Below are 26,838 nucleotides of genomic sequence, written 5' to 3'. Positions count from 1 at the left end.
TCATATGTTACAAATAACTAGTTTCTAGAATTATCTTTGCTCGGAGAATTACTTGGTTGGCTGGTGAAGGCTGCTCCCTTGAACTTGGAATATCCGGTGGGTGAGGAGACTCCAGGCGAGATTTCCCTGAATCATCCATGGACACTCACTCAGCGGAGACATTAAATAGCTCTTTGGACACCTGGAAGGAAACCTGCTGGCTCTCTTAATAAAAGTCACATCCAGGTTCTTCGAGGTTGTCAGTGCAAGGACCTGGGAGGGGACTGATCATTTCTTACAGTTAGTGGGGGTGGTGATGGGTAAGGAATCCCAAAGGAGAAATCAAGACCAGAGGTCGAGTCTCCTTCCTCCTCCATGGTCCCCTTCCACCAGCAGACCTGGAGGTGTCATTGAGGAAAGCCAGCAGCCCTGTCCTCTGGGAGCTTCTGGTCTGGCGAGGAGAGAGCCTCACTCCTTTCTTTCCGTCTCTCATGGTGAACTCTCGGGAGCCATGTCCCTCTAGATGCACTTCTCGGCATGCAGGCTCCTGGCTTCACCCTTGGTACACGCAGCTCATTCTTCCCTGGGGAAGGCACACTCTTCCTTCCAAGCCCCTGGTGCCTCAGAGAAAAGAGAAGCATGGCCTCCCTCCACTGATGCCTCCTGCTTCCCAGGGAAGAGAAGAGAAAAACAGGGAGGAGAGAGCTTTGGGGGTAGATGAGGCGTGTCTTCAAACTGAGAAGGGGAAGAGTCGGTGATGATTAGAGGTGGCTTTGTGCTATGTTGATTAACAAGAATGTCCTGTGTGGGGACTGCTTGCAAGACCACGGCCAGGCTGTCAGCCCAATGGCTGTGTAGTCCAGGTGGATGATTTGAGCCTGTGAAACGGCAAGATGGAAGGGGAGGGGGCACATCCTCAAAGTGTTCAAATGTATTTCTGAAAAGTGACAGGTTGGGGGCACAGCTCATGGTAGAGCATGCTCTTGGAATGCACAAAGCCCTGAGTTCAACCCTCAGCACCAAAAAATAAAAACTGGGGGAAAAAATGACAAATTTTTTATTTCTTGGTCCTGGGAATCGAACCCAGGGCTCCGCACATGGTGAACAGGCTCTCTACCACTGAGCTACATACACTCCAGCCCCCAAGAAAGAATTTTATAAAAGCACTTTGTAAACAGAATGAAATGCATCTACCAGTTGGATTAGGCCTTTGAGAACTGGTCCACAGGTCCTTCACAAGACCTTATGGGCCTCTGCTGTAAAGGAACTCGGGACCTTATTGGAAGATAAAAGATCAAAAGCACTACAAGAGTTAAGTAGTCAAGGCAGCCCCCAGTGATTGCCATGTCGGTGGGTTATGTTACTAATGGCCTTGAACTGAGGAGAGGAAGAAATCCCTGTGGGCTGAGAGCACTTCAGGTAAAAGGAAGAACTCGTACTGGATCCCGAAGGATGGGTAGGGCTTGGTTAGCTAGAGAAAAATGAGAAATGCCTCCCAAGGTAAGACGCCAGATCTGAGAGGAGACTCCAGGTGGAGAGTGAAGAAGGAATTCAGGTGACCAGAGGAGAAGCTGGTTCTGCCGAGCTAAGCCTGGTCTCATCCATCCTCAACGACAAGTCCTCAGCCGCCCTACATGCTCTGCCTTGGATGCAGTTGTAAAGACCAGCAGTCATCCACCTTGATGATTCCATCACTCCCAGCTGTCGCCATCGCAGTGCTTCAGGGGCATTGAATTTGTAACAGAGAACAGCTGGAAGATGACAAGACAGACCCCAACATGACAGTAGGGTCCCAAAATTGTAGGGAGGTAAAACTGGTCTTGAAATGGCCATCCTTCAGTGGCATTATCATCCATTCTGAGAATCAAGTTCCTGCTTTGTCCGAAGGCCCTGGACTCCTGTCATGGAAAGTTGAAAGGCATTAGAGAAAGGTCAGATCTGGAGTAGGGTTGAACTCAGCCTGTCTGGGTGACTTTGGGGAAGTCACTCATAGACTCTTTCAGCAGCTGTTTGCTGAACATTGCTACCTGTGATGCGCGGGGCTGGGCTCTGGGGATGGCAGTGGTGAAGGAAATGTCACCGTCCTTGTCCCCGTGCAGTTTATCCAGTCAGGGAAGTAGGGATCAAACACACAATTGTGATTGAGGGCCCCAAAGGAAGAGTGCAGGGCCCTATGAGAAAGAAAAACCGAAAGACTGATGTGGATCAGGTGATGCGGGAAGGCCACTCTGAAGCAGGGACTTTCAAACTTCAACGTAAACTTCAGGAGAGGTGGTAGTGGGGCTGCGGGGAGAGGAGGGAGAGAGCAAGGACCAGGTTATGTCACTCCCTAACCTCTTGAAGGCCTGCGTGGTCTCTCCAGCTCTAAAACCAGCTCACAGAAAGTAAACTTGGGGCAGAATGTGAAACTTTAACAAAAGAACATCACAGGTTGGGGACGGAGCTTAGTAGTAGAGCGCTTGCCTAGTGTGCAAGAGGCTCTGGGTTTGATCCCAGCACAGAAAATAAAATGCATTGAGAGGCCGTGGATATAAGAAAGGAAATTCCTTATCTTAAAAAAGGATGAAGAATATTCAGGATAAAACAACGAGTGAATGCGCAATTAGACAAGAACTCAACTTTCAAATCATTTACTCAGAGCTAAATTCAAATTAGAAAAGAATTTGTGAGCCCCACAGTTTGTCTTTAAAAGGTAGAAGGTCTCTGAAAGCACAAGTTAAAATTTTAAAAAAGCCATCAGTGATTCTTGTGTTTAACCATGGCCTTTTGGTGTCGCGCAGGGCTGTGAGTGGAACTGGGACTCCCCTTCCCAGCAGTCCCGGCTCTTGGGTGTGCCTGGCTTCACTGGAGATGGGGCTCCTTTGCATCCTAAGATACAGTCTTGACAGAATTGAATACCTCAAAACCTTAGCAACAATAAATCCTTCTGGCCAACCAAAAAGTATTTAATTCCTAAAGGACAAGCCTAGGCGAGCCACTTCTAGCCAGGGGCAATTGGGACTTAATTCCGCAAGTGTAGCAATCTGGATGATCTGAGAGCTGAGTTTAAGGGTAATTGCTCAATTTTCTATCCACGTCAACAGGGAAAATAGGTAAAAGTGGCTGAACACAGCCAAGCAGCCAGGCTGGAGGAGATGTGAAGTGCTGGGCTGTCAGTGGGATTGGAAATATGCTATCTCTAGAGGACCATCTCTCTGCCACCCCTCCATGTCCTCCACTCGCTGTTTATCTCTCTCTTGGGCTTTCTGATTCTCTTTTGGGCTCTTTTTCATTCCTTGCTTAACCCTTGACTATATTCTTCATCCCTTCTCTTACAAACATCAAGAGTCACTCTGAGCCTAAACAGCATCAATGTTGAGAAAGAAAAAGTAGAAGAATTCTTTAAGAGAAGATCAGTTAGCAAGGTGCAGGGGCGCATACCTGTAACCCCAGCATCATGGGAGGCTGAGGCAGGAGGATCTCAAGTTCAAATCCAGCCTCAGCAATTTAGCAAGGCCCTAAGCAACTCAGTGAGACCCTGTCTCTAAATAAGAAATAAAAAGGACCGGGGATGTGGCTCGTGGTTAAGCACTCCTGGGTTTAATCCCCAGTACAAAAAATAAAGGACAGATGAATTGGAACCCTGGTGTCTCAACTCCATTCTCCCTTAGAACATTCCACGGTGTACTGCATTCCTTCCTCAAGCTTAAGACAGCTTCATGGAGCTTCCTAGGTGGCTCCTAAACCTAGCTCCTTTGCCTCCTTGATTTTATTTAAACTACTACAACTACCACTGATGTTTTATTAAGTAATGCTTCTTCAAACAGGTTTGTTTTTTTGAACTTTAGAGTTATTGGGACTAGTCACTGAAGTCTTTCTAAACCCTGCCTGTCTCCCCTTCCCAAGCACAGGAGCAGGAGTGGGGGTTTGTACTCACTTGTTCCTGGATTAGGCTGCCCTCTCTTGTGTCTGTGCTTGGTTCTATTCATAGGACCCTGGTAAGCAATTTGAAAAAGGAGTCATTCTTGTAGGAAGTGGTACTGACAGTTAATGTTTGTGTGTGCCACGCACCAGGCATTGTGCCTTACCTGCAGTACTTCAGTTAACCCCCCCAGCAATTGAGACGCTGTGATTCTCACCATCTAATGGCAGAAAAAAAATCAAAGCTTTGTGAAGTTGAAGAACTCACTGAGGTCACATGGCCAGTAAGCCAGGATGTGATGGCAGATCAATAGCCAGCTTTCCAGGAGAGAAACAGTTTGCCAGTTTCTGTGGTGCAGATATTCCTGCTATGGCTGGTTTTAAGCTACTACCATGACGTCAGTGTCCACAAAGTTAGGACGTCACAGTCACATCATATTTCCACCCTGTAAGTGCATCGTATGTAGATAATTTCAAGAGCACAGGTGAAGTAAAGTGTATTAACATGTAGAAAGTGGTGAGTTTGAGGATCTTTTACCTTTGTTTTTAATATAGCTTAATTATAATTGTATAACTTCATCTTTATTGATGTTTATATTTGACAACCTGGCTTTCGTCAGTTTTCCATTACTATAACCAAATACCTGAGATAATTAATATATAATGAGAAAAATGTTATTTTGGCTTATGATTTTGGGTGCTCCAGTCTAAGATGAGGCCCATTTCTTTGGGCCTCCAGTGGGGTGTTGGCTGATAAGTGCAAGAGGCTCATGCCAGAGCAAACTGTTTACTTCATTAGCCAAGAAGCCAGGAAAAAGAGGAAGATAACAGGATCCCACAATCCCATTCAAGAAAACAACCCCAATGACTTAAGGACCTCCTCGGCCCTGTCTCCTAACATTTCCACCAAGCTGGCACCAAGCCTTTAACACAGACACAGAGAGCTGTTTATGATTGAAACTACAGCAAACTCACATGCAAAATTCCTGTAAGTTTAGCGGGTGGCTTTGTGCTAACTTCTCAGCATGCTCGTTGCTGGTAAGCGGCAGAGCTGGGGATCTGATGTGGTCTCGCATCTCCTAATCCCTCTGCTCTCACTCAGCTGGTAGCGGCTCTAGGCTGCTCTTTGGCCTCGCCTACTGAAGAAGCAGCCTCTGTGCGATTTTCCAGCACCCTGTTGCACTTTTGCTCTCCTCCACTGGTTCTCAGCATCACCCGTTGGCTGATCCTGTTCCTGTGAAGTCTTGTCCACAACAGTGTCTGGGCTGAACAAAGAAAAGCTAAAGAGGCCAGGTCCTTAAAGCTCTTGTCACACGAAACAGAATTTTCAGGTTTGACCGGTCCTCTCTTTCTTGTTATCCTTTCTTCTCCATCAAGTCCACTGAGATTACTTTTGCATAATGAATTCCTGTGTCTATGCAGAATCTTTCAGAGGAGAGAACCTTTTAAGGCAAGAGGATGGAGTTTCTGTGGGCTTGGATGGGTTGGGGAAATTTGGGAGGTTTGGTGAGCCCAGAGGCTCCCCAGGGCACTGCGTGGGCTCTGAAATGCCATGTTCCTAGCTCCCTGCAGCCCACCTCAGACACAGCAGAAGAAATAAAGCAGCAGCACAGAGATAGCGACATTTGAAAGACTGCATGGACTATAAGAGGACGCTAGGAAGTGGTACAGGTGATGGTGGGAGCACGAGCATGCTGAACGGAGTCCATGAGGGCTAGAGGTGGAATCCACTGGCTGATTGCATTATAGAAGAGGGATTTTTATTACACTGATGCTTTACAAAAGGGTTAGTGCTCTATTTGCATGCCATGGCTGTGACTGTGGAATATTTCGAAGGACTATAATAGATGAATCTAAGAGAAAGAGTCTTGCTTATTTTTTTGTTTTCAATCTCATGGATATATGCCAGTGGACACCCAGCTATCTTAGAGACCTCATTTTGGTAATAAGGAACCTTAGGACTAGAGTTGCCAAGCAATTGTGTAAGATCAGCCAATTAGGGGTGGATCTAGGATCCAAGATTTCTGATTTCTAGTGGGATGCACCTTTTAGACCAGGGATCTGAATTTAGTTCTTTCTCGATAGATGGTTATAGCCAAGTTCCTGGCAGCTAAAAAAAAAAAAAGAAAGAAAAAAGAACTCTAATAAATGTAGATCCTTGACGTCACAAGGGCTTGGGTTTAACCAGAGCAGGGCTCCAGAGTGAGCAAGACACTACAGAAATTACATGGACTTCCTAAGGGTTTTTTTAATTAAGTGAGCGAAGTGGTTTTCACTTGGCCCTGGATTTTGCAGGAGGAGATGCAAGGCAACATGAACCTAGCCTAACAAGAGCATATGTCATCACAGAGTAGGTTTCTGGAAGTCCACCAGAGGGAGAGATGTTGGGAATTACCTGATTCAGCAAGTAGGATAGAGACTGGTTTGCTATCTTCTTCTGCCCCCCTCTGCTACAAGAGGCAGAATTCCAGTTTGGAGAACTGTGTTAAGCTTGGTTTTAGTTCCTGGTCAGCTCAGTCATGTTCTTCCTTACCTTTGCTGGGCTGCACAGCAAAGCCCAGAGTCCTGACCAGACCCCCTGCTGCATTGATGGAGCTGGAAGGGAGTGTGTTTATGCCCCAGGGTGGGGGGTGTCCCGAAATCACTTAGGTCACATCTGGGAGCCCCAAATTACTACCATTACATCTCTGCCCAAAACATGCTGGTAGTAACCTCCTCTGAGGTCCCATTTTCTTTGTTTCTGTAAGTAGCTTCCTTGCATGTGCCCATCTGAAGAGTTGGAATGGGAAGGATGAACGAAAAGTCTTGTGCCATGCACACAGGCATAACCTTCCTCCAGGAACTAGGAAAACGCCATCAGCAGCCTGTGGTCTGTTTGGAGGAATGTGATTAAGAGCAAATCATCTGACAGTAAACACCAACAGAAGTAAAGAGTTACATCTCCCTGAAATCATTACAGAGATCAGGGTATTTGTTCTGTGACTCCCTGGCTTCTGTCCTCAATGAATTCAGAAGACAGGATCAGGATAGGACAGAGTTATACTCCCATTCAATGTCACACAGATGCCCATGCATGGCTGTGAGCTGGGGAAGGACAGGGACACTTCTCCAAGAAGTTGTGAAGAGAGGGGCAGCTAAGGGTTGAGAGCAGGTGACATCCTAAACACACAGGGCCACATTGGGGAGAAGCACTGCTCAGGGAGATCTCAGACTCCTTAGATTTTTATTTGACCAGAAGGAGAGAGAGGGTCAGTGTCCTATGAGGTCTCTTTCAAGTGATGGAACCTGTATAAAGAAAAAGCCTAATGCTGTCTGCCATGGAAAAAGACAGGTTGCACCAAATAGTCTTCGTCCAAAAACAGCAAGGTGTAGCCCGGATGGCTGGTGACTGTTCACACACTCCTGGACCCACAGCTGTGGTTCACTTTCTCAGTTTGGAGCCTGACAACCAGGTGAGCTCAGGTGAGATGGGAGGGCACAGGGATGTTTATGCATCTGAGGTTGGACTTAGGACATCACCTAGCCCTCAGCTGGAGAAACATTTTCCTTCTGATGCTCAAAATGGAGGTTAGTTTCTAAAGAAGGACATGAGCCAGCAAAACCTAGAGAAGGTAGGGATCTGGGGGGGGCGGGGTGACGGGATCCTCTTACCCTAGCGAGAGGCAATTGTGATGGGCAGCTGGTGGATCTTCCTTCCTCTCTCAAGCTTCACAGGTGTCCCTGTGCGTGTGGTGCACATGGACTCGTACACACGCAGGAGGACACACTGGGAATGTGATTCCCAAGTCCATAAGTGTGGTTGACGGACTAGGTTTACCTAAAAGACCCTTTAAGAGAAAGCTCTTGAAAGATGATTACAGAATTGAGACACCATCATTTAAAAGTGCCCGAGGCAAACTCCTTTGAAAATTGCAGCAGCATAGGGACAGAGAAAGAACCTCGCAGCCCTTGATTGTTGCGCTGTTCCCTCAGGACCCTGCCTCCCCCTCCCCCTCCATTTCTCATCTGATAAGAGAGAGAGCAGCAGTAAGACTCCTCATCTATCTTATGAAAATCCGATTCGGGATGGCTGTGATCAAAACCAGCTGGCTGTCACCAGCAGTGGCCTTGCGCGGAGGGAACCGCTCAGAAGCGTTCCGTATGTGGGGGTGTCACGGGTGGCACCGATCAAAGGAGCATTTTTTTAATAAATATATATAAGGAAAAATACAAAACCCGAGGATTGGGAATGAAAGCAGTGTAGTTTGTCTTGTTTTTCCCAGCGAAACATGAAGAGGATGAAATGGAATCAGATATGCCCGTCTCTAACATGCTTGGACTGGCGCCCCGAAGAAGGCGCTCTGTCACATTAGTACCGTGTCATTCATCCCGGGCCTCATTGAACAGTGGGGAGCTGCAGCTTTCTGTTCCTTCCAGCCACTTCATTCCTCCGTCCTGTTTAAAGTCCTTCCCCCGCTCCTTGTCCTTAACACAGCTCTGCAGATGAAAGCTGGAGAGAGCCGCACACGGAGCTCGTGGGAGCTCGCGGAGGGGCCTTGCTCCTTGTTTCCTTCAGTTGTCACTCACGGTGTCCCCAGAGGCCACCCTGACAGGTGACACTGAAGTCTTCTCAGAATCACATCACTTAAGGCTCCTGGGTGAATGGAGTCCCTCTCTAGAGAACCCTGTGGGGACCTGCGTGTCCCTCCTGAGCGCTGCCTGTGGATTGCTTGCAAGGCGGGGACCTGGTCCACGACTGGCTGTGCTGTGGACACCAGTGGCCTTCAGTAGGCTTGGATGGGGTGGTGGGGAACATTTCCATCCAGGGCCTTGTGCCCATAGCTCTTCAGAATTCTGCGGCCTCACTGGGGGTGCAGTAAGGAGGTCACCCACCACCCGAGCCCACTCGCCACTGTTAGCAGGCCCTGTTCTCTGCCAACAGCCCAGCCAGAGACCCACTCTGGAGAGGCCAGGCAGGGACCACGCCAGTGCTCTCAGCCCATCGTCCGCTGAGAGTCCTCCCAGCGTGAGGGCTGAGGGAAAACCACTTTGACCTTGCACCTCTCAAGGTCTGCAGTCTCCTCCGCCAGCATCATGAGAGATTCACTTTGGCAGGAGCGCAGAGGAGTCTCAGCGCATGGGACACAGACGTAAACGCCCACCCCAAGCTGGCACCACAGGACGGGCACCCACTCTCTGTCTCCCCATCGCAGGCTTCCCTAGGGAGCTGCCCGTGCACGACTCCTGCCCCCATGTCCCACTCTGTCTTGAGGACTGTGTGTGTGGTCAGCCCTGTTCCTCCACTTGAGCAGTGTGGCTCTCTGGCCACTGTCACAGCTTTCACACTCTCCCCTCATCTGCCAGATGGGTGTAGCAAGATCCCAGTGTAAAAGCGCAAGGGACAAGTCTTCCTAAGGTGGACCTGCCAGGGACCTGGAGATGCATTTGTGCCCCTCGTCCCTAATCCAGGGAGCACAGGGGACAGCTCAGTAGCTCCTTCGAGACCGCCTCTTTCCCTTGTTCCTTCGGGTGTTTGAAGCCTGTTGCCTGCTGCTCTCTCTTTTCTTTTTCTTTTTCAAAAATTTTCCATTTTTTTCACTTAGAAAAAAAATTATTTATACGATTGAGATCCACTAATTAAAGCCATTTTCTGGTATTTGGTTACTGGAGCGTTTGATGTCTCTCTGACAAGACCATGAAATGCACGGGGCGTCCACAGGGACAGAATTTGCTGAACACGGCTCTTTGTAAATGAGGGGACATAGTGTCGCAGCAGCTCATGAATATGAAACGCCCATGATGCCACCTCAGTGGACTTGGGAACACAGATGAATCCTGTCATGTGCTAAATGAGACCAATTTCTTTCACTTAACTTCATCTTCAATCAGACCTTCTTCCATTTGCCTGTTTAAAATTCCCCATACGTGATGCAGAAGGTAACAGCATTCAGTAAAACAAAGTTTTGCAGCTGCAGAGAAAAATCATAATGATCTCTAGTTTAAAGTTGCCATCTCCTAAAAATATGGACGTTGTTTTGTTTCGGTCGTGAGCTCTGCTATTGTCTGTTGACTTTTGGCCCAGAATTAGGGGTTTGTCAGGACTGGTCTTATTGGGGTGTCATGAGGCGGCATGTCCAGATTTCTTTCATGTGGATTGGTTATTGAACTTGGCTGTGAATGGTGGCGGTGAGCCCTCACAGCCTGTGATGGACACCCTGCAGTGGCCAAGGCCAAGTGAGAAAGAAGCTTGGGAGGAGACTGTGTGTGGCCCAGAAGGGTGTTGTGATTGGGAGCTGAGTTGGTAGATGAAGTGAGAGGACAGATATCATCAGTAAATACCTAAGGGACCCAGTAAAGGAAAGGTAAGCCAGCCCCTTGTATCGTTAACTAAGACGACAAGGTGAGAAAAAGTGCTGGGAGCCAGCCACGGTAGCCCATGCCTGTAATCCGAGCAGCTCACAAGGCTGAGGCAGGAGGATCACAAGTTCAAAGCCAGCCTCAGCAACTTAGTGAGGCACCAAGCAACTTAGTAAGACCCTGTCAAAAAAACAAGGCTGAATGTTCTCTCTCATATGTGGATACTAACTAACAGTAGGGGGAAGGGAGGGGAGGGGAGGGAAGAATAGAAATACTTTGGATTAGACAAAGGGGAATGAAGGAAAGGGAGGGGGAATGGGAATAGGTAAGATAATAGAATAAATTGGACATTGCTATCCCATATGTATATGTGATTACACGACCAATATAATTCTACATCATGTACCACCAGAAGAATGGGAATTACACTCCATATATGTATAATATATCAAAACACATTCATTCTACTGCCATGTATAACTAACAAGAACAAATAAAAAAATAAAATGTGTCCCAGTGGTTAAGCACCCCCCTCCTTGGTGCCAAAAAAAAAATAGTGCTGGGATACAGAATAGACTTTATGTAGCTCTGTAGAAACCACCCACAAGGTCAGTGGTAGAGCGCCGGCTTGGCATGTGCAAAGCCTTGAGTTCCATCCCCAGCACTGGTCGGGAGGAATTTTTTAAGAAAGAAGAAAAAGATAAAAAGGAAATCATCAAAGACTAGAACCCGATGGGACACAGAGGAGGGGGCTTCCTGCTTGAGACACCTTTGCCTGGTTGGGAGGCAGACTCAGAGCCTGCTTTGTTTGCACCTTCCTGTGAGACTTTAGTGTCTGCCAGGTGAAGAGCCTGGGTCACCTGTGACTAGCTGAGTGCACCTAAGAAATCCCTTTCTGTTCCAGTGTTTCCCAAACAATCGAGGTGGGAGTGCGGGCTGCCACAATGAGGCCACCTCACCAGAAGAGGCAGCTCGGCTTTTTACTGTCAAGCCACGGAAGCAGAACAGGGTCCCTCTGGGATTTCGCTGGGTAGTTAGCGTCTTAATCCCTGCATGTGATGATATTATTCCCGAAGAACATATTTCAGGGCGAATGGCAGCTTCTTGCATCTTTGAAACCAGTTATAATTGATCTTTGGGTGTTTCTGTACATTTCTATTTGCTGTTTATTTGGGTACCACTTGTTTATTTCTGTGGTTTCATGTCTTGGTTTGCTAAGGGCTCTGTTAGGTGGCAGTAGTTACAGTATTAAAATGAGTTCCCTATTTGGTGATCTCTCATTTTGAAAGAAATTCTCAGGGCTGTTGCCCGTGTTAGCAGGCCTCTGTTGCGTGCTTCTAGAACATGGAGATTGGTGAAGAGCAGTGCAGCCCAGCCTTGGGATAGAGCCAGAGGGTCCAGAGTTCACCAGATTTGAATGACTCTTTCTCTGCCCCTTTCATTCGTTGCTTCTTGGATAATCACTGACTTTTCCCATGGGCCCAGCTTGCAAGTGAGGCAGTCTTTGCCATGATGTGATCACATCCAGGAAGTCTCCATGGATCCTCCTTGGTTGACCTTGGGGAGTGACTCCTACCGAGGCACCATGGGGACTGTACTGTAACTGAACTGTACAAAGGGGATTGACCTTCTGCACATGTGACTTTTCAGATTTGAGGGGCCTCTCTTGATTCAGTTTTGCTCAGTTATCCTGTATTTCACCAGCCCTTGGGAATGCAGAGGTGACTGGAATGTGTCTCTACCCTCAGCCAAGGGGCTGAGGCAAATTTCATTTCTCCTACTTCCTGCAAAGTGAGGAGCACCTGTGGCCTGAATGGATTATGGAAGGACACAATAGTGAGCTCTTAATTCTGCCCATTGGGTTCAGAGATGATTCTCAAGGAAGGGGCATATATATTTCCTTTTTCTCTTAATTATTTTTTGTAGCAAACGCTTTTTTTTTGTTTTGTTTTGTTCTGGTTTTTTTTTTTTTTTTTTTTTTTTTGCAGTGCTGGGAATTGAACTCAGGGCCTTCTGCATGCAAGGCAAGCACTCTATTAACTGAGCTGTATCCCCAGCCTGATTTATTATTTTTTATGAACAGAGCTTCCCTTTGTAACCTTGCCACACTGAGTCCACCTTGGTCATCCCTAATTGCCTCTGTGGGATCTCACTTATGTCAGGCGCCCAGCATGTGTCCCCCAGCTAATGTGCAGGGCCTTTCTCTCCTGATCCCATGCCCTTGCTCCTGCCTCACCCATATAGTGCTCTCCTGGCCGTGCCAGCCTGCTTTCAGGTTCCCCAATGCTGCAGGTTACTGCACCTGCTGTCCCCTTAGTAGCTCAATCCTGTTTCTCCTTTAGTTCTCAGTTACTTTGTCCCTCACTCAGAGACCTTGCCTGGCTCCTCACACCGTGCCCCCTATTCACCCTTTCTGGACTGGGTTGAATGCATTAGGGAGCATTTAATATAATACAAGGTGGCCATAGAAAAGAATGAGATACATCGATCTATGGACAAGGACAGAGGATTCAGAACAACTCAAAAGTAGCCTGATCCCATTTGCAGACATTTCTAAAAGGACACATATTCTGTGATCCCAGCAGCTCATGAGACTGAGGCAGGAAGATCACAAGTTCAAAGCCAGCCTCAGCAGCTTAGTGAGGCCCTAAACAACTCAGTGAGACCCTATCTCTAAATGAAATGTTAAAAAGGGCTGGGGATGTGGCTCAGAGGTTGAGGACCCCTGGGTTTAATTCTTGGTACCACAAAAGGGGGGGGCATATATACTATGATATGTAGAAATGCTTTTCAGTAAACATATAAGAAATTGAGTGATTACCTCTAGGGAGATGAGATGACTGGATCTCATAGAAGGAAGGGAAAATTTTCATGCTAAACTTTTTTATAGCATTTGAATTTATAACACCCATCCTGTAACCTGTCATGTGACTTCTACTTCAGAAAAATAAAACAGGTCTCCCTGGTATTGTCTATCGTGGAATCCAGTTAATTTCTTTCCCACTGTGTATTTTGATACATAAGCAGGACGTTTATTTGTGTGTGCCATCCTATCTGGCTGGTGCTCCTGAAGACCGCAAGCTGTGTTCTGTTTGCCAATTATTGGCACCACCTCTCCTGGCTTCTTGCTCCTGGTGGGTGCTCAGCTGATGCTCCCCAAATGAATGAACTGAGGGAACAAGCAGACAAATAGCATCTCCCAGAGTGTGGCAAACCAGGCACCAAGTGAGGCGGAGGAGCCTGTGGAGCAGCTTGCAGGAGAGCCAAGGGGCAGGGAGAAAGCGCAAGGCCCCGAAGGACTCTGGGCTGAGGGGTCTGAGCTGGGACCACACAGCAGATGCTGGGTGGGAGGGTGGCACTGGGACAGGAGGGGAACCTGCATCCCAGGGCACTGGGGCCACTCAAAGCTCTCTTGCCTTGCCATCTCCTCCTCTGGGGCTGTTCCAGTACCAGGCCACCTTGTCCTCCTCAGAGCTAGTTTAGTAAGACATAGCGGGTGACATTTCCAGGTTCTGTGGTGTGAATGCATTTTTACCGTTCTGTTTCATTTGACCTCGAGGGAAGGAGCAAGTTGGGGCTTGTGAGAGAGAGGACTTAGCTTATTTACAGTTATAGGAATGAGAGAAATACCCAAGAACAAAGGACATTAAATTTTAGGCAAAAATAAAGGTGTCCTAACTATAGGCCTTGCCTCACCCCTCCACTGTAGGAGGAGGTGTCTTCAAAGCCATTTTGCATTTAAAAGGGAAGCAGAGTAGGGTGGGTGCCACTTTGGAGAGGGAAGCCTACCCTTGCCTGGCGGTGCATTATTAATAGTATCATTAGTGGTTTCACCTCACATGAGTTGCTTAATCTTGATTTAGTCTTGTTGTCTTCTAAAAAGATGACTGGCCTGAGCAGGATTCAATGAGAAAGTCAAAGTAGGAGCATCTGGGTTTTCTTCATGCACAATATTATAATATCTGTTAAGAATAGTGAATATTATGTACTGAGCACAGTGCTTAGTATTTTACAAAGTTTATTGCATTTGATACTTTGAAAAACCATCTGAAGAGAATGTAATGATCTTCATTTTACAGATGAAGAAACTGAGGCTCAGAGAGGATAAAGTCACACCACCAGTATGTGGTGGAGACAGGATTTGTAATGGGCCATCCTGTCTCCAGCCTGCTCTCTTAAGCTATTGATGGGAATCCTGCACCTACTTTATTAATCTTGTTGCTACTGTTAATGTTCTTCGAATAATATCAGCATAGAGGGAAATGAGAACAAAGTTAATATAATTATTGGATTTTTAAATTAGCGAGATTTTTCCCAAAAAACTAAAGATTGAATGTTTTCTCTGATTAATGGATACTGATCTATAATTGGGGGGTGGGGTGGGAATAGGAAGAATGGAGGAACTCTGGATTGGGCAAAGGGGAGGTGGGAGGGGTCATGGGAGGGGTAGGAAGATGGTGGAATGAGATGGACATCATTACCCTAGGTACATGTATGATTGCATGATTGGTGTGTCTCTGCACCATGTACAACCAGAGAATTTGAAATGTTGCGCTTCATTTGTGTCTGATGAATTGAACTGCATTCTGCTGTCATGTACAACTAAATAGAACAAATTTTTAAAAATGCAAAATATAAATAAATAAATAAAAATAAAATAGTAGGATTTTAAAAATAGCAGCAGATGGGTTGGGCATGTAACTCTGTGGTAAGAGCACTTGCCTAATGTGCTCTAGTCCCTAACACTGCAAAAAATAAAAATAGTGGTAGCTTTTCAACTGTACCAGTATTCTCATACTCAGTTCCTCTCATCAGCTCTGTTAAAACTATGTGCTTTGAATGTTAACCTTCCCAACCTACAAGACCTGGTCACCAGGCCACATTTGCCGGTCAGGTCACTGTCTCTGACCGGAAGCAGAGCTGGATCATCCCTTGTGGGTGATTTGGTGAAGAAGCAGATTTATCAAGTTCATTTCTTTTCTCCTAGGTTTGTTCATGGTAAATATGGCGGGGGTATGGGGGACAGAGAGAAGCAGGTCCCCAGACCATCTCACGTACACATAAGCAGACACTTGTCTGCGACTGTAAATTAGAAATTGTAAAATTGTGAAGTTCTTTGAAGTTTGCCCAAAACCTGCTCCACGGCCACCTGTTCCACTGGGGGCGGGGAATTGGATGGGTTGCCTCTGCTGCGATGGCTCAAGCTGTCACTGCACCGGAATGTTCCAGCTTGCCTTGGCCTGGCTGTCATCGCTGGCTCTGTCCCACTCAGGCGGTTCACCGGGTTCTACTGGGCACCAGGCTTTCCAATTAGAGAGAAATCCCACTGTGCGGCCAGCCCCGCCAGCACCGCTCTGAGCAGCCCCTTTGGCAAGGCCCGCGCTGACCTCTGATCTGTCACAGATGGGCCAGCCCCACATTCTTTTGTGCACATTTGGAGGAGGGGGGTGGGTACCAAGAGGGAGGTCCACGGGGAGTGAGAGTGGACATTGGGCAGAAGTGCAATTCCTCCGAGCTCAGAGAAGCTGGGCAGAGCTGACAGGACCCAAATGCTAAAGTTGCCGAGGGAAAGGGGAGTTTGAGAAGACCCTGTCCTGGGCCCTAAACTCAGCGTGGGGCATTTCCTTACCAACTTCTGAATATTCATCTCAGGCTGGACTCCACACCGAGGAGAGCCACTAGTGGCAGCTAACTGGCTCGTTCCAAAACTGTCACACTGCTGATGGCACGTGGCACAGCCAGCTTCCCCGGTCCCTCTGCAGGGCCTGTACCATCTCAAAGCCAGGGAGCCCCACACAGCCTGGGCTCAAGGAGCAGAGCAGCCTGAGCAGCCCACACAATGGATTGTATGAATCACTCAGAAGGGGAGCGAGAAAGGAAGCTAAATTTCTATTAGCATAAGAAATAGACTCTTAGCAAATTCCATCTCTAATTCTCTCCAAGGCCAGGGAGATATGATCTAAGCTTGAACAGCTTCTTTATAGACGTTGGACTTGCTGAACCTGGTTCATTATTTTGGGGGCGGTATATGTGTCTCTTCTTTATCCCTATCAGCAATTTCTCTTTATTTTTATCCCTTTTCACTATTTCCTTTCTCTGCCTGTCTCTTTCTGTTTTCTTTTCTGTGTCTCCGTCTCTCTCTTGCCCCCTCTCTCTCTTTTTCCAGGTGCAACAGCTGTGAGTCTGTAGTGAGAAGTAGTAATGAAGGCAGCAGCTTGAATCCGACGTCTGTGTACTCGGCTGGGCTGGACTAGAGCTCTCACAAAATCTAAATAACCAGGGGCTGACAGTGACCAGGGTCTTCCCAGCTGTTGCTGGAGTGAGCGTGTGCCTCTTTTGGAAATAAAATAGAACTCAGTCCTTGGAAGCAGAAGTGAGGGGTGTCTTCACTTTCTCCTCTGGAATGTTCCTCATTTTGGTGTTTGCAGTTGGTTTGGGAATTCCAGGCCTTTCTTACCCCACTTGACCTTTTCTCCTGCCCCACCTCTTTTAGTTGTTGTCCTGATAGGTTAAAGCGAAACCCCTCAACCAGCCAGTGATGCTCATTTGGAGCCGGTAATGACTGTTTCTTTAGGGAGTTAATTTGTCCCCATGAGGGCAGGCAGTTTTGGGAAACTGAAGCAAGATGCCACAATGAAGTGACACGCCGTCTCTCAGTCTGTGTGTGTGACTTTGTTAGGCTGATAGAAGGACTGGCCTCAGGTCTCCGCATATGTCTCTAATTGTGTCTCAGAGAAGGAAGCCGGCGAGACAGCGAGAGAAGTGTGATGATTAGACTGGGTGGTGTTTGTTCTCCTCAGCCTGCCAGGTGGAGCCCGGAACACCAAAACAAAGTTGGGGATCCAGGTTGCATCATTGGTGTAAAAAGTCCTTTAGATGCAGCTGAGTGCTGTGACCCAGACTGTGACGGTTGCTTTCTAGACTTAATGCATGCCTTGGTATTGGTCATGATCAGGTGGTGCTCACAATGACATGATTTTGTGACACTACACATCCTCGGTTCTGTCTCTGACCACGCCAGGCTCATGCATCTGTTCCTTTTCCTTTTTCTTCTGTTCCAAGCCCCAAATGCTGTCTGGGACAGAGTGGAGGCTCTTCTCATTTCTTTCCTTCTCTCTCTGGAGATCACCCCAAGGCTCCCAATCTGCTGCACGCATCAGAGTCACTGAAGAAATCTTAGGGAAAAGTACAGATGAATGAGCCCCACCAGGGGGTTCTCCTTCAGCACATTATGGGGGAAAGGCCTGGGGGTCACAAATTACTGAAGCTCCACTTTTTTTTTTTGTACCCAGGATTGAACTTAGGGACACTCAACCACGAGCCACATCCCCAGCCCTATTTTGAATTTTATTTAGAGACAGGGTCTCACTGAGTTGCTTAGGGCCTCACTTTTGCTGAGGCAGGCTTTGAACTCAGGGTCCTCCTGCCTCAGTTCCTAAGCCACTGGGATTCCAGGCATGCGCCACCCGCCTGGCTCCACTTTTGATTCTAACGTGCCCTAGTTTGGTGCCACAGTCCTATGCCGGGAACTCCTGGAGGCCAGACTCCATTCAACCCCCAGCGCACAGCCCCCAGCTAAGTGTGGAAGGTGAATCCATGGTAAACGGAGAAGCTGGCAAGATCCCGTGTGCTGTGGACCGCTGAGCCTACTCCTCTCCTTGCAGATATTCCCATCATCCCGGATCTGGAAGAAGTGCAGGAGGAGGACTTTGTTTTGCAGGTGGCATCGCCTCCGAGGTAGGTTCAGTTAGTCAGAAACTGGCAACGAAATAGAGAACAGACAAATTAACACACCCAGCCACCCTCTGGAGAGGGCCTTGCTGCCCCCCAGTGTAGAGGCAGTCTTTCTGGTGATGGCTCCGTCCCGAATTCCTAACTAGTTCACACATTTGATTCCCACCCTGGTCATTCCCAGCTGCATACCAGGCTCTGGGCACAGTAGCCCAGCAGTAGTCCTGGAACCTGTCCTGCCTGTGGTCCCTCCTCACATTTCCTGTCCTTCAGCATCCAGGTGAACCGGGTGATGACCTACCGAGACCTGGACAATGACCTCATGAAGTACTCGGCCTTTCAGACCTTGGTGAGTGGAACGGCTTCTGCACAGAGGGGCAGGTTCCACGCAGCCCCTGCAGAGAGATTTCTCAGTTCCCCCAAAGCCGTACAGCGCCTTGTCCACCCTCTGGGAGGTGGTGTCTTCGGGGATCTCGTGGTGTGCCCAGGCCCACCATCCTCCGGTGTTTCCCAGGGCCGGGCCCTGCTGCTCTGTTGCCGTGCCCTCTTTCACCTGAGGACATGCACTGTCCTCCTGGTGTGGCCCTTCTGCCAACACTGCCCAGCGTGGAGCACGTAGCCTTTCCTCCTTTCTCAGTGGCCCTGTGGCCCCCTCAGGTGTTGCCTCTGATGAGGGCATGTCCCTGGGTCTGTGGGGAATTCAAACACCTTCGAACACCCTGTCCTTGCTTTGCAAGAGATTGTTGCCTGACCGCCCTTAAGGTCCCAACTGACTTTTTGTGCATTCACAGGATGGCGAGATTGACCTGAAGCTCCTCACCAAAGTGCTGGCACCAGAGCATGAAGTACGAGAGGTACAGTAGCAGAAGCCCCTCGCCGTTGTCCCTCCAGGCTGGCCTGCACTTCCCTGGGGCCCAGATGCATGGGAAGGTGGCTGCCATTGAGGGGAAAGGCCATTCTTTGTCTTACCAAGCGATACCCCTGTTGTCAGGACGATGTTGGTTGGGACTGGGACCATCTATACACGGAGGTGTCCTCGGAGCTCCTCACCGAGTGGGACCAGGTGCACACTGAGAAGGAGGACCCCCCAGGACCACCTCGGAACACCTGAACGCATTACCTCTGCCTCAGACCTGGAACAATGCAGTAGGCCTCAAGTCAAGGAAACTTGCAAGCGGATAAGAATTTTTATATGGAATATTTTGTAATAAAAATATTTTCAGTAGACCACATCGGGTCATTCACATGTAATAAATGGCTTTATTCTGTGGATGCCTCTTCGGTTTCTTTCCAGCCCTCTCCTTCTCAGTGTGCACCTGGAAAGACTCGTGAGCAGTCTGAGGGCAGCTCTGAGCTCCAGGGAGCTGAAGAGCCCAAGGAGAGCTCTGTGGGGGAGGAGTGGCCCCCACTGGCAGTCGCAGCTTCTCTCCCTGCAGCAAGGGGCCGCAGTGCGCCCTGCGGGAGGTTGCAGACAGTTGCCTACCCTGGTCCTGGGAGGGCCTGGCCTGGCATGATGCTTCTGACTGGCCCTTGAGCACCATGGGGCCCTGTGGCGGGACCGTTGCTTTGTTCTGTCTTCCAGGCAGCTGGCGCTAGGAGCAAGCGGGAGAGGGGGCGGCGGTTATGAGTTGCGGTCACCTCAGGGCCTGGTGGCTGTTTGGATAACACTCTCCCTTCCACCACCGTCCCTACCCGCCTGAACCCCACGCCTTGAGCTCCAAGGCCCACACCTCCCTTGTGCTACATGGTCCCAGAGCCCCCTTCCAGGTGCTCCTTGGGAGGGGCGAACCGAGTCTCCCTGAGAATACCACAGAAGCCTCTGACCAGCCTCTGACCGTCGGGTACACAGCTGCTGCTCTGCTCTGCGCCGCACCCTCTCCCACCACTGCTGACAGGGAGCAGAGCCCAGCCTTCCCCTAAGCGGATGCTCTTGTTTTTGTTTTTCTGCTTAATCCCAGACACATCTCAGGACAGGGACCTTCCCCTGCCAGCCTCTCCAGGCCCCTGCTTTGGCTCAGGCCCGTGCAGGTGGCGGCAGCTGACTGAGGCCCACTCCTTGGCCACAGGGAGCCCTGAGTGCCTCTCTCATCCTTCCTGGAAAGCCCTTCATTAAAATTCAGAAAAACAAAGAGGCTCCACACATCAAAAACCCGCTGGGGGGTTATTTTTGTGTGACTAAGGTGCCCTTCCCTGGTGAGCCACGTGTTTGGAGCAGGCAGAGCAAATGCTTGTCTGTTAATTAATAAACTCAGGGACTCAGTGGCTTGGGGGTCCTGTTTCCTCCTTTTCCAGAGTCCCACTTGCAGCCCTAGTCAGGCCGTCTTTGGAATGATTCCTGTGGCCACTGAGAAGTTTCCATCCGGGCTGGTTTTTCTTGAGCCTACCTCATTCTGAAACCCAAAGGAGAAGGGCTGAATTGCTGGTCTCTTAATTACTGGCAAATTCCACTGCCTCAGGACTTGGATAACCTTGGAGGTCTTCAGCCAGCCTGAGCAAGTGACTGGGGTTGACTCCTTCCTCCCTTTATAACAGTAGCAGCTACAAGTTCTGTTACTGAGCTCTCACTACGTGCCAGCTACTAGGCTCAGCATGTAGGAATTACTTAGTTGGGTCCTCCCAGTGAAACAAGTACTGTGGTTGTCCCATTTGACAGATGAGGAAGCCAAGGTTCAGAGAGGTGAAGAGATTGCCCAAGATCATCCAGTACTTGGGCAGAGCTGGAATTCAAAACCAAGTTTCCTGACTGCAGCACATTTTAACACCTGTGTTGTTGTTCACCCCCTGCTGCCTTTGGTTTAGGAAAGTGCTGCAGATTACAATGGGCAGTTCCCTAGGAGGAACTCCCGCTACCACCCACCGTCCCCAGAGCACATGCCATTCTCGTCCCTGGAGTGTATTCAGGCCTACGGTGTGAGCCCTGTCCATGTGGCTGAGCTTAGGAGGCCTGTCCCCAGGGAGAGGGGCACGAAGCCAGCAGAGGGGAGGCACAGCAGACCCAGGTAAAGTATCTTCTAAGCAGATACTCTAGAATCTGCATTTGTCCTGTCCTTCTCCTGAGACCCCTTCCTTATGTGACAACCAGCAGTGTCACATAGCCCAGACTTCAGAGAACCTCCCCAGCAGATGGCCTTCAGGTGTAGGACAGACTAGACAAGCATCCACAGGTTCCAGCCCTGTGGTGTCCTGCAGGGCTCCTGAGTCTGGGTGCTGCTCCTCCATATGTCATACTGACTGGCTCCTTACCCACTTCTCCTCGGCTGGCTCCTGTCACCTGAGAAGGCTTGGTTAGTCCCTGCTGGGCTCAATGAAATCCTCCTAGTGTGTTTGGCTGATAGCTGCAGAGATGCTGTTCAGAGGCTGAACCTGATGGGGAAATGCATTCCTCCATGAAAGGTATTGCCACCTGCCACCTGCCAGGTTCTGTAGAAGGCTGTGCAGATCCAGAGCCCTTCCCTTATGGAGCTTATGTTGCAGAGGGGAAGTAAAACGCAGGTGCCTCAGATGGCAGTGGATGCTGTGCAGAAGAGCAAGGCAGAGTGGAGAAGGCCGCGCTGGGGCGGGACCACAATTTCAAATGGATAGTCAGAGAGGCCTCCCGAGAGGGTGATGTTGCTGCAAAGAGCTGAAGAAGGTGAAGGTCCAAGCACTGGTGTTTCCAGTAAAAGGAACAGGAAGCCAGGAGGGGGCGGGGCCCAGCCTGTCTGGGGAGTATCAGGGGCTCCTAGTGCCTGGGGTGGAAGGGACCAGGGGAAAGGAGATGCTCTGCCTCCTCGTGCCCGAGGCTGGCTCATCCCAGAAGAGGCCTTTGGGTGTGAGAGTCACCTCCCTCCCGTGTCACAGGCATTCTTGGGCCTGTGCCAGGCAGTCTTATAAAGACCTTCCTCCAACTGCTGCATGTCCCTGCGTGATCGGCCCAGAGGGGCAGAAAAGCTGACTGATGCTTCAGGGGAGCGGGGCAATGGACCCTGTCAATGGACCCTGTCACACAACAGAAAGGAGGATGGGGCCGCCAGCTCCCTGCCAGGGTGGGTGTGCCCAGTGCACAGGGCAGGCGGAGCGGCCAGTTCTAAAGCCCCAGCATGGAATGACCATTCCCTGGAGACTCGCAGTTCCTGATGAAGAGCCCCAGGGAACTCCGACCGAGCAGGCCTGCGGCTCAGCCTGAGACTCTCTCCCTGGCTGTTGGTTCACCTTGACAGAAGCCCAGCCAGGCTTTTGCTACTGCATGCTCCAGAGGTCAGCTACTACAGTGACAATGGCTACCTGAGACCTCATGCAAGCCAATGTTGGTGACAGAGAGACAGGGAAGCTTACTGCATGCCCTACGGCACCATGCTTTTCTCCTTGGGACCAAAGAGTTGGTGGCCAGAGGACAGGCAGGAGGGGTAGGTAGGTAGCAAATAACTTGGCAAAGAGCACAGTTTCTGTAATCAGGCAGGATGAGGTTCCTGTCCCAGCTCTGCCACGTAGGAGCTGTGGAACCTTGAGTGAGTGCTTTCCCTCTCTGATCCTGACTTCTTTTTCTGGAAAATGGGATAATACTAGCCATCATCCTCTTAGGATTGTGGTGCCCAGTGAAAACTGGCTGCTGTTATTGGGCATTTGAACTGAATGGGATTGACAAATGAGTCCAGGTGAAGTCATGTCAGATGTTTTATAGCAATGGCACCCATGTTTTGCTGGGGAAACCACCTCAGTCTCCCCTCCTGCAGCTTCTCTCAGTCCTGCACAGAACAATGGTTTGCACCAGGTTTTGTTCCATTTTGTTATTTGTAGCATCTTTATTGAGATATAATTTGCATATAATAAAATTGAAAGTATATAATTGAAAGTGCACAATTCAGTGATTTTAGTAAATTCAGGCAGTTGTACACCATCGCGGTAATGCTGCTGGCGAACATTTCCATCACCTCCAACGGTCCCTTGTGTCCACTTTCAGTTAATCCCTGCTCCCATCCCCAGCCCTAGGCAACTACTGATGTGCTTTCTGTCTCCATAAATTTACCGTCTCTGGACATTTACTAGAATTGGACTCACACCATAGGTAGTCTTCTGAGTCGATGCGACACTTATCAGTAGGTTTTTTTTTTTTTTTTTTTTAATACCAGGGATTCGACCCAAGGGCACTAACCACTGAGCAACATCCCCAGCCCTTTTTTATTTTGTTGAGACAGGGTCTCACTAAGTTGCTCAGGGACTCACTAAGTTGCTGAGCCTGGCTTTGAACTTGCAATCCTCTTGCCTCAGCCTCCTGAGTAGTTCTTTTTCTTGCTGAATGGTATTCCCTGGTACACACGAACACCACCATTTCTTAGTCGGTGGATAGTTGGGTGGCTTCAGTCGGGACCATGATGAGTTACACTGCTATGATTCTGTGTGCATGTTTTCACGTGGACAAAGGCTATCACATCTCTTAGGCTGATTCCGGGGAGGGAAATTGCTGGAAGACATGGCATGCTTATGTGTTCAGGTTTAAGAAGAAACCGCCAAACGTCTCCAAGGCATGGGTTTTATTTATGTATTTGCTTGGCTTTCAGTGCTTTAGGGTATCAAGATTAATTTTTCACTTAATTTTTTTTCTTCTCTCCTTCCTTAGGTTTTTCAAAGTTCACTATTGGGTTTGTCAGGGGCACATTCTCCTGATCCCTCCCTCTTTTCCTGATTCTGTCAATGAATTTATCTGTTTTTGAGAACATTTTCGCCTTTAACATATAAATTCTTCAGGTAGAAGACTGGGTGGTGTTTGCATTTCTACCAAGCTCCATTTGAAGAGTTCAGAGTCCATACGGCTGGGCTGTGCGGTATGGTCCTGACCCCAGGGAGCTCCAGTGAGTAGAGAGAGAAGCTTTCTGCGGGAACAGCAAGCGGAGCCCACAGGGTCTGCTCCCAAGTGCAGAGAAGAGGAAAGACCCAAGGAGCTTTGTGTGTACACCAAGAAATACCAGAGGTGGGTTGATTTGCTTTGAGCAGGAGTCAGTTAATTCCAGCCCATGAGCTAAATCCAGCCCCCGATTCATTCTGGGAAGTTTTCCTGGAACAAGGCTCTGCTCATGGTTTACATGTGGACCGTGGCTGCTTTTATGTGGAATGGGCAGAACCCAGTTGCAACATAGACCATCTGGCCTGCAAAGCCTCCTTCAGAAAAAGTTTCCAACTAGACGAAAAAGATGAAAATGAGAAATAGCAGCCTCCACATGCTTCCAAAGTTCAGTGTTTATTTCTCTCCAGAAAATCCATGTAGCAGGAACAATTTGAGTTAGATGGAAGAAAAGACTAGAAGGGTGGAGAGACTCCGTCCCCTGAAAGCAAGATGAACTGCCCTTAAGAAAAGGAGAGAGCCCTCAGGAAAAGGAAATGAGCTCCATCCGTTTCAAGAAATTTGGGATATGAACTATCTGGAGATAAGATGAGGGGGACTTCTGGGTTCCCTCTCAGCCCAGATGTGGAGTAGGGGGGGGTCTCTGGGAGTCCAGTGCCTTTGGCGGTAGGCTAAGGGGAAGTAAGTCTAGGGGGTTCTAGCCAGGCAGGCAGGGAAAATCTGACTTCTGGCGAGGTAGCAATCAAAAGGCAGGGGAGGTGGAGGCCATCAGCAGAAGAGGCTGTTCCTCGGTGGCTGTGCCGGAGTGAATTAATTCACGGCATATGTTCCCAGCATCTGTCATGGTGACCTGGACTGGAGGGGTCAGTGAGAGAGGGGACCACGCCAGGGTTGAGCATTAGCCCAGAATTCCCGTGCTGCAGGGGCTCTTGGCTCCCATGGCAGGATGGCTGGCCAGCCCGCCCAGCAACATCTGCTGCAGCTGCAGTGCACAGCCCCTCCTTAAGAGGAGGGACTGAGTCCCCTCTGCTGCTCTCGGAAAGAAAGCACCTGTCTGGTGAGTGCGGGGAGAAGACCAGGAAGGGCCTGCAAAATCCTCCCTTCCAGACCATTAGTTGCAGTGGACTCAACCCAGTGGCCACACAGTCTGCCCTGAACTGCAAGGGACAACAGGGAGGGGAACCCCTGCTTGGATGGAAAGACCCTGGAAGCATGAACTTTCTTTTAAGTACAGTCCCAGCATTCCCCCTGCATGCTATTTGGGGTGCCTGGTGCACCTCGGGAGCTAGAGGTCAATGATGCCAGATGTCCTCTTTGCTCTTCTGCACCATAGCAGGACGACCTTGACATGTCCCCACACCTCTGTAAACCTCAGTTCTCTCTCTATAGAGTGAGGCTGAAAATAACTCCTATCTCATGGGCCTGTTGTGATGATTAAATGAGCTAAGATCTGGCTGGCCCGGAGCCAGCTCCAGTGAAGGTTAGTTCTGAAGGGGCAGGTGATGGTCACTCATTGCTTCTGATTGTTGGTGCACTAGGCACCCACAAGGCCAAGTGGGCATTTACCCTAAGGTCACAAACTGGATACCCACAGGCTTCTGCTGACCCACAGGGCACGTTCCATATTACTTACATACTCTTGTAATCATTTACTTACCTACTGCCATTTAAAACAGAAAGGTTTCTTATCAAAACTTGGATTCCCAGCTTGTCCTAGAAAAGCAGGAGATGTGTCCATCCTGGGCTGTGGTTCCTTTGGTGGCAATGACTTAAGTGTTAAAGCAACAGCTCCTGGAAGCAGTGGTAATTCAGCAGCCACCCTGGGTACATTGCTGCCTGGCCACTGCGGGCGCTGGGCTTGAGGATTCTGTTCCCTGAGTCATGTTCCCTGAGTCATGTTCCTCAACCTAGAACTCGAGTCCAGATTTGCAGGCCAGCGCCCTTTGTCTATGACCAGGACTTTGGCCTGATGGACAACTGGAGTCATGTGGGCTCTGTAGGAAGTGCAGCTTACCTTCCCTGATCCATCTTCAGATCAGGACACGTAGCCTGTGTCTGCACAGATCTGACAAGAGTTTAAGCAGAGTCGTGGGACATTTCCAGAGCCAATAGCTGCCTGGAGCCTGCGGAGTCTCTACCTCAGCAGTGACAGGAAGGTGGAGGGGTTGCTTTCTTCCTTCTATGGCAGTGCGAGGGCCTCATGAGAATGGGGGTAGTCCAAGAATATACCCAACCCATTGGCCAGCAGGGCTCCAGTTTCCTCCAGTCCCTGTCAGGTCTCTTCCTTCTGGCTTCCGGGACACTTTGAGTGTGTGTCCACTGGTTGAAGGAGATGGCGATGTTAACACGGATCAGCACCCGCGCCTGGTGACCAGAACTTGACAAGGACGATTCTGGTGCACGCTTCCCTTCTGTATGCAGGTAGCATCTTGGTCCAGTTTGTTGAGCTCGTGGGGAAGGCACAGACCCACCTTGCTGCTGTCTGTCTTCTGGCGGCTGCTGCCACATGTGCTTTTGGAATGATTGAGACATGAAATGTGCCCTGACTCCAGGTCAAGTACCCTCCCTGGTTTAAAACCAGTACGTCCACAAACCTCCAGGAGAGGCTCACAAGATGCAGATGCCCGCCTCCATTCCAGACCTGGGGCCTCAGGATCCCTGTGGCAGGCCCTAGGAATATGCATTTAAAATGTCCCAGCTATGAGGGCCCGGGGTCTTCTGGAGGAAAGACTAAATGTAGGTTAACTGAACTCCCGGCCAAGTCGGCCTCCTGGAGGCAGAGGGCCCCGGGGAGCCTCCCCCACAATCCCAGCCGGCTCCTCTGGCCTCTTCCACACCACACCTCCCAGGACAGCAGCACCCGGGCTCAGCCTCCTATCAGATTCCATCTCCTGTCACTTTCAGAGCCAGTTCATTAGTCCTTTATTATTCCCATTCTCCTGCTTATCGTTATTAATAATCACTCTAGACAGGCCAGGTGCTGACAGCTCCCTGCCTGTCCATTCTTTCTGTCTGTCCTGCCCCTGCCTGCTTATCTGGCACTGACCTGATCTTTTCCCTGTTTAATTAAGCAG

The 26,838-nt window shown here is 49.3% G+C and overlaps 1 protein-coding gene across 1 annotated transcript in view; it reads left to right on the top strand.

The window, feature by feature from the left end:
* Ift43 (intraflagellar transport 43) overlaps positions 1–19,196 on the top strand; it is a 79,770-nt gene extending 60,574 nt beyond the window's left edge. The window contains exons 6-9 of the mRNA XM_076848075.1: positions 17,880–17,952; positions 18,220–18,295; positions 18,738–18,800; positions 18,938–19,196. Of these exons, the coding sequence (XP_076704190.1) occupies positions 17,880–17,952; positions 18,220–18,295; positions 18,738–18,800; positions 18,938–19,057 (332 nt within the window). The 3' untranslated portion in view covers positions 19,058–19,196. The remainder of the gene's footprint in view (positions 1–17,879; positions 17,953–18,219; positions 18,296–18,737; positions 18,801–18,937) is intronic.
* The last annotated feature ends 7,642 nt before the right edge of the window (positions 19,197–26,838 follow it).

This window comes from Callospermophilus lateralis, chromosome 3 (genome assembly GCF_048772815.1).
Source record: "Callospermophilus lateralis isolate mCalLat2 chromosome 3, mCalLat2.hap1, whole genome shotgun sequence".
Classification (NCBI taxonomy): domain Eukaryota; kingdom Metazoa; phylum Chordata; class Mammalia; order Rodentia; family Sciuridae; genus Callospermophilus; species Callospermophilus lateralis.
The sequence above is the reverse complement of the archived record's forward strand: the minus strand, read 5'-3'. Positions and strand labels throughout refer to the sequence as shown.